This window comes from Chrysochloris asiatica, unplaced genomic scaffold (genome assembly GCF_000296735.1).
Source record: "Chrysochloris asiatica unplaced genomic scaffold, ChrAsi1.0 scaffold00268, whole genome shotgun sequence".
Taxonomy (NCBI): domain Eukaryota; kingdom Metazoa; phylum Chordata; class Mammalia; order Afrosoricida; family Chrysochloridae; genus Chrysochloris; species Chrysochloris asiatica.
This window is the reverse complement of record NW_006408786.1, coordinates 2,591,795-2,599,816: the sequence shown is the minus strand read 5'-3', so window position 1 is coordinate 2,599,816 and position 8,022 is coordinate 2,591,795. Positions and strand designations below refer to the sequence as shown.

The window sequence follows — 8,022 nt, the reverse complement described above, 5'->3', positions numbered from 1 at the left end:
GACCCCCAGCAAGATAGATTGTCAAAGTGGCAGCATCAATGGGCTCAAGTGTGGCAACAATTGTGAAATTGACCCATGGCTGGGCAGTGTTTCATTCTGTTGTGCATAGGGTTGCTATGAGTCGGTATCAAGTCAATGGCACCTAATAACAACAAACCCAATCACTTAGTGGGAAATTAAGAAGACATTGGGTAGAAAAGCCATAGGAAGTAAATTCAAGGTACCACAGTGTCTTCCAAATTTCTTGGTATATGTGAGTGAGCACCTTCAGTGCTGTTAGTTGGTTGAAAGATTGCAATTTGTGTTCTGTCAATTCCTGTATTTTTGTTTTTTGCCAATGCCTTCAGTACAACTTGGGCTGCTTTCTTTCGTACTATTTTCTCCTGATCATATGCTACCTCTTAAAATGTTTGAACATCAACCACTTCATTTTGGTACAGTGACTCTGTGTAAACCTTCCATCTTTTTTTGATGCTTTCTGTATCATTCAATATTTTGGCCAAATAATCCATCAGTATTGCAAGTTGAGCCTTGATATTCTCTTCAGCTCTTTCAGCTTGAGAAATACTGAGTATGTTCTTTCCTTTGGATTTTCTAACTCCAGATCTTTATACATTTTATTATAATATCTGGCTTTGTTTTCTTTAGCTACTCTTTGAAATTTTCTTTCAGCTATTTTACTTCCTCATTCTTCCATTCACTTTAGCATCTGTAGGCTGGAAAGCAAATTTCACAGTCTCTTCAGATATCCATTTTGTCTTTTCTGTCTTTCCTTTCTTTTTAATGACTTTCTGATTCTCCCTGTATGATGTTCTTGATGTCATCCCACAACTCTTCTGGTCTTTGGTCATTAGTGTCTAATGCATTAAATCTAAATTCAGTGTGATATATTTAAAGTCATATTTTAGCTCTCATGAATTTGTTTTAATTTGCTTCAGCTTCAGCCTGAACTTGCATATGAGCAATTGATCGTTTGTTCCACAATTTACCCCTGGCCTTGTTTTGGCTGATGATATAGACCTTTTCCACCATCTCTTCCCACAGATGTAGTCAATTTCCATTTAGTGAGGTCCATGTGTGTAGTCTCCTTTTATGTTGTTTAAAAAAGGTATTTACAATGAAGTCATTGGTTTTGCAAAGTTCCATCATGCACTCTCCACTATTATTTCTCTCACAAAGTCCATCTTTTCCAAATATTGATCTGTCCTCTTTGTTTCAAACCTTTGCATTAGTCATCAATAATAACTAGTACATCTTGATTGCATGTTTGATCAATTTCAGACAGAAGAAGTTGGTAGAATTCTTCAATTTCATCATCATTGGCTTTAGTGATTGATGCATAAATTTGAAGAATAGTATTAATTGCTGTTCCTCGTAGATGTGGATATTATCCTATCACAGACAGCATTGTATGGATTTCTAGATCGATTTTGATGTGTTCTTTTTGATGATGTATGCTCTGCCATTTCTCTTGAATCTGTCATTCCCAGCATAATAAACCACATGATTGTATGATTAAAAATAACCAATACCAGTCCATTTCAGCTCACTAATGCCTAAAATATCAATTTTTATGTGCTCCATTTAATGTTTAGCAACTTCCAATTTTCCTAAATTCATATTTTGTACATCCCATGTTCTGATTATTAATGGTTGCTTACAACTCTTTCTTCTTATTTTGAATTGTGCCTCATCAGCAAATAAGTATCTCCAAAGCTTAATCCATTCACATTATCATGGTCAAGTTTACTTTGAGGAGGAAGCTCTTCCCCAGTATTTTCTGAGTGCCTTCCAACCTGAGGAACTGATCTTCTGGCACTATACCTGACAATATTCTAGTGCCGTTCATTTCTGTTTTCATTTTCTAGCATTATATCTGACAATGTTCCACTACCATTCATAAGGGTCTCCATGGCTAAACATTCAGAAGTGGTTTTCCTCTCCTTCTTCCTAGTCTGTCTTAGTCTGGAAACTCAGTTTAAACCTGTCCACCATGGGTGACTTTGTTGGCATTTAAAATACAGGTGGCATAGCTTCTAGCATCACAGCAACATGTAAGTGACCACAATATGACAAACTGACAGACAAGTGGTGGGCATCTCCTGCGGTACCCTACAAATTCAAATTTTATAAGCATAAGTGATATTTATTACATACTAGCTTCTGTCTAAGCATTTTACATATATATTGAATAATTCACTCTTTAAAAAAATAATAATAGCCCATTTTACAGATGAGGGAATTTAGTCATAAGGAAATTAAGACATCCACCAAAGACACATAACTAATAATCTATGAAGTCAGAATTGAAACCTGGGACCACAGTCTTAACCAACTCACTGTACTTTTTTATTTTTGAATCATACAATAACCTTGAGAGTATCACAATAATATCACATTGAATTTTTGTGTTAATATTAATTTACCACCAATCTCCCAGTCCTTTATTATGCACAGGAATCTCATTTTTTTCTGTATCTTTGGTTTGGCATCTTTAATTTTTTAATATACTTGGACTTCAAGAAAAAAAAGGATATGTGCCTCCTCAGCCTCAGAAGGCCTTGCTCTGAAGCAAGACCAAATGATGACAAGAGAGTCTGTGATCCAACTAACAGTTGACCTGCATTTCTTTCCCTTGGAGCTTCCTGTCATTCATGTCCTCGAAATGCCTATTGTGTTAATGGAACTCACTGTACCTGTCAACATGGATATGAGTCTCAGCAAAAGTTTTTCACGTTCCCCTTGACAATATGTGAAGGTAAATGAGTTTTTTTTTTTCATGTTTTACTGTGAATTATGTGATAGCTTACATGGGAGAACATTAGTTTTACATTCACCCTATTGTATATCGTTTCATTGCCATGGTTACAATCCCCTCCATGCATCATCAACCAACCAAAGGGTATACACTGCAAGCCTGCCCCCTGTTGTCAGCACACAGCCCTTCTCCCTGTCTATGTTTAAAGTCCCCAACAGCTCCATCTCTCCACTTCATCATCTCTGGCATCACTGCTTCTCTGGGTAGGTCCTGCTCTCCACTCTTCTCCCTTGACGATCCCAGGGACCTCTGCTCCTAGACTGAAAAGTTAATCACTCCCCTTCTTGCTACAAAATGTCTACCTTTACATTTCCAACCCTCACAATCAGTCCTATAAAAGTTATTCACTATTGTATCACAAGAGACCTATCCTCCTTTCCTTTCATCAGTGGAGATTCTACTTTCCTCCAAGTAAATAGGTAATTTTTTTATTGTGATAATTTTATTATTTTTATTGTGATTTTTTAATATTTCTATCGGCATCTCAACAATTTCTACATACACAATTCATTGACATTAATTACGTTCTTTGAGTTGTGCAATAATTCTTGCTTTCAAAATCATTCCACCGCCATTTATATAAACTCAATGCTCCCTTATTAAAACTTCACCGTTCCTTCCATCAGCACCCAACCAGGAGTCATTTCCACTCATAGTAGTAACCACTAATAAGCTTTAGTTTCTGTGTATTTGCTTATTTAATATAAATGATTTTGTACCATATTTGTACTTTTCTGACTGACTTACTTCATTCAGCATACTGTTTTCAAGAATCATTCATCATGCATCAGGACATGTTATGAATAGTTAATATTGCATTTCCCCACATGTCTGTCACTTAGATGTGCTGTGGTGGTTTTCATTTACTATGATGGTAGAAGCTGTACCACTGGCATTTCAGTTACCAACAGAGTCACCCCTGGTGGATGGGTTTCAGTGGAGCTTTCAGAACAAGAACACACTAGGAATTAAAAATAGGCAGTCCACTTCTGAGTGATGAGACACTGAGGTGCATTGTCTGGTGTAGTGCCGGCAGATGAGCCTCTCAGACTGGAAGGCACACAAAATACGACTGAAGAAAAGCTGCCTCCTTGAAGTAGAGTCAACCTTAATAACAAGAATGGAGCAAAACTTTGGGACGTTCATTTGCTATTAGGACACAATTCAAAATGAGAAGAAACAGCTGAAAACATCTACTAATAATCATAAAGAGGAATGTACAAAATATGAATCTAGAAAAATCTGAAATCATCAAAACTGAAATGGAATGCATAAAAATTGATACCCTAGGCATTAGTGTAATGAAATGGATATTAGCCATTGTGAATCAGACATTCATATGGTTTACTATGTCAGTAATGACTCATTGAAGCAGAATGGCATGGTATTCATCTTTCTAAAAAAAATATTTCAAGATCTATCTTTAAATGCAATGCTGTCTGTGAAAGCAGAAAATACATGAAAGATAATTACTTGTGCTTTATTGACTATGCAAAGACATTCAACTGTGTGGGTCATAACAAACTATGGATAACGTTGTGAAGAATGGGTATTCCAGAACACTTAATTTGCTCTTGAGGAACCTATACATAGATCAAGAGGCAACTGTTAAAACAGAACAAGGGGATACTGAATGTCTTAAAATCAGGAGATGTATGCTGGGCAAGTAATCTAAGAAGTTAGATAATATGAAGAAGAATGTGGCATCAGTATAGGAGAAGGAATTATTAACAACCTGCAATATGCAGATGACACAACTCTGATTGCTGGAAGTGAAGAGAATTTGAAGTACTTACTGATGAAGATCAAAGACTACAGCCTTCAGTATGGATTGCACCTTAAAGTAAAGAAAACAAAACTCCTCACAACTGGACCATTAAATAATATCATGATAAACAGAGAAAGATTGAAGTTGTCAAAAGTTTAATTTTGCTTGGATCCACAATCAACGTGCATGGAAACAGCAGTCAAGAAACTGAATGTTGTATTGCAATAGGCAACTCCTCTGCAAAAGACGTCTTTAAAGTGTTTAGTAGATATGTGTGTACATATATACATGTGTATCATTTTATGGCTAAGGTGCACCTTACCCAATCCATGGTATTCACATGCCTCAAGTGCATGTGAAAGTTAGATAATGAATAAAGAAGACTGTAGAACAACCAATGTATTTTAAGTATGGTTTTAGCAAAGAATACTGAAAGCACCATGGACCACCAGAAGAGCAAGTAAAACTGTCTTGGAAGAAGTACAGCTAGAATGTTCATTAGAAGTAAGGATGGCAAGACTTGGCCTAACATACTTTGAAATGTTGTCAGGAGAGACCAGTCAATGGAGAAGGATGTCATAAAGTGGAGGATCAACAGGAAAGCAGAAGAACCTCAAAGAGATGGACTGACACAGTGCAACAACAATGGACTCAAGCATAGCAACAACTGTAAAGATGACACAAGAGTGGGAAGTGTTGTATTCTATTGTGTATAAGGTCACTATGAGTCGGAACTGACTCTAGGGCACCTAATAACAAGGAAGACAAGTTAATACAATTAATATTCAAATTTATGAACCAATCACCAAAGCCAGTGATGGATGATTAAATGGAAGAATTCTACCATCTTCAGTTTTAAATTGATCAAATGTGCAATTAAGATGCATTGATAATTACTGGTTATTGGAATGCAGAAGTTGGAAACAGGAGGGATCAATAGTTATCACCTTGGTGATGGAAATTATGCTAGAGATAACATGATAGAATTTTGCAGACAAATGACTTATTTGTTACAAAATCTTTTTCAACAACATAAATGGCAACTATACACATGGACATCACCAAATGGAATACACAAGAATCAAATTGACTACATCTTTGGGAAGAGACAGCAGAGAAACTCAGTACTATCAGCCAAAACAAGGCCTGGGGCAGACTGTGGGACAGACCATCAATTGTTCATATGCAAGTTAATGCTGAAGCTGAAGAAAATTTTAAAAGTCCACAGAGCCAAAATTCAGTATGTCCCACCTGAATTTAGAGACCATCTCAAGAACAAATTTGGTGCATTAAACACTAATGACTGAAGACCAGAGGAGTTGCAGGATGACATCAAGGACATCATACATGAAGAAAGCAAAAGGTCATTCATTTAAAAGGCAGAAAAGAAAGAAAAGACCAAAGCAGATGTCAGCAGAGACTCTGAAACTTGCTCTTGAGTATAGAATAGCTAAAGCTAAATGAATAAATGATAAAATAAAAGAGCTTAACAGAAAATTTCAAAGGACAGCTCTAGAAGACAAAGTAAAATATTCCAATGAAATGTGCAAAGACCAAAATGCTCATCATTTTTCAAGCTGAAAAAACTGAAGGAAAAATTCAAACCTCGTGTTGCAATATTGAAGGATTCTACTGGCATTAAAAGAAGATGGAGGGAATATGCAATCACTGTACCAAAAGGAATTGGTTTAATGTTCAGATATTTCAGGAAGTAGCATCTGATTAAGAACCAAAAATATCAAAGGAAGACATCAAAGCTACACTGAAGACATTAGTGAAAAACAAGGCTCCTGGATTTGATGGAATTTGCAAAGGTTTCAATAAAGTGATGCAGTGCTGGAAGCAGTCATTATTCTATGCCAGGGTGGGGAAAGTTTTTCCTATCAAAGGCCATTTGGATATTTATAACACCATTCACTGGCCATACAAAATTATCAACTTAAAATTATTCACTCTTAATGTGATGGGTGGAGTCCTGGTGTGGCTGGACTAATGCACTACTGTGTGGGCTGATGCACTAGACTGCAAAATCGGTTTGACCACAAAATCACTGGTTCAAGCTCACAAGCTGCTCCTTGGAAACCCTATACAGGGTCACTATGAGTCGGAACCTACTCGACGGCACTTAACAACAACAATGTGATGGGTGGAACTACAGCTGCCTTGGCAGGGCAAGAACTAATGATTTCACAGACCTTCTACACATGGACCAAGAGACAGTTGTTCAAACAGAACATGGAAACACCAAATGGTTTAAAATTAAGGAAGGTGTGTGACAGGGTTGTATTCTTTCACCATACTTATTCTGGGAAGCTGGGTTATATGAAGAAAAACATGGCATCAGAATTGGAGGAAGACTCATTAACAATCTGTGATATGCCAATGATACAACCTTGCTTGCTGAAAGTGAAGAAAACTTAAAATATTTATTGATGAAGGTCAAAGAGCACAGCCTTCGGTATGGATTGCATTTCAATGTCAAGAAAACAAAAATCCTCACCACTGGACCAGTAAACAACATTCTTATCAACGGAGAAAAAATTGAAGTTGTCAAGGACTTCATTCTTCTTCAATCAACTATCAACACTCACGGAAGTAGCAGTCAAGAAATCAAATGATGTATTGCATTAGGCAAATCTGCTGCTGCACAAGACCTTGTTACAGTGTTGAAAAACAAAGATGTCAGCTTAAAGAATAAGGTGCACTTGACCCAAGCCATGGTATTTTCAATAACCTCATATGCATGTGAAAACTGGACGGTGAATAAGGAAGACCATAGAAGAATTGATGCTTTTGAGCTATGGTGTCGGAGGAGAATATTGAAAGTGCCATGGGCTGCCAAAAGAACCAACAGATCTGTTTTGGAAGAAGTGTAGCCAGAGTGATCCTTGGAGGCCAGGATGGCCAAACTTCGTCTCTCATACTTCGGACATATTGTCAGGGGGGACCAGTCGCTGGAGAAGGATATCATGTTTGGTAAGGTGGAGGGTCAGAGAAAAAGAGGAAGACTCCCAGTGAGATGGATTGACCAAGTGGCAGCATCAGTGGGCTCAAGCATAGCAAAAATAGGGAGGTTGGCCCAGGACCAGGCAGTGTTTCGTTCTGCTGTGCATAAGGTTGCTATGAGTCAGCACCAACTCAATGGCACCTAACAACAACACACACCCACAAACCAGACATTTTCCCATCCCTGCTCTATACCAAGGAATTTGGAAAACAGCTATCTAGCCAACCAAGTGGAAGAGATTCATATCTGTGCCCATTCCAAAGAAATATGACCCAGAGGAATGCAGAAATCATTAAACAATATCATTAATATCAGACACAAGTAAAAGTTACTGAAAATAATTCAAAAGCAGTTGCAGCAGTACATCAATAGGGAACTGCCAGAAATTCAAGCAGATTCAGGAGGGAACATGGAACTACGTCATTGCTG

The 8,022-nt window shown here is 37.4% G+C and overlaps 1 protein-coding gene and 1 pseudogene across 1 annotated transcript in view; one reads left to right on the top strand and one right to left on the bottom strand.

Moving 5' to 3' along the window:
* The window catches only part of LOC102835399, a 4,324-nt pseudogene extending 3,095 nt beyond the window's left edge, over window positions 1-1,229 (bottom strand).
* Window positions 1,230-1,378: 149 nt separating this feature from the next.
* EMR3 (egf-like module containing, mucin-like, hormone receptor-like 3) overlaps window positions 1,379-8,022 on the top strand; it is a 71,514-nt gene continuing 64,870 nt past the window's right edge. The window contains exons 1-2 of the mRNA XM_006874324.1: window positions 1,379-1,409; window positions 2,642-2,758. Coding sequence (XP_006874386.1) covers window positions 1,379-1,409; window positions 2,642-2,758 — 148 coding nt within the window. The remainder of the gene's footprint in view (window positions 1,410-2,641; window positions 2,759-8,022) is intronic.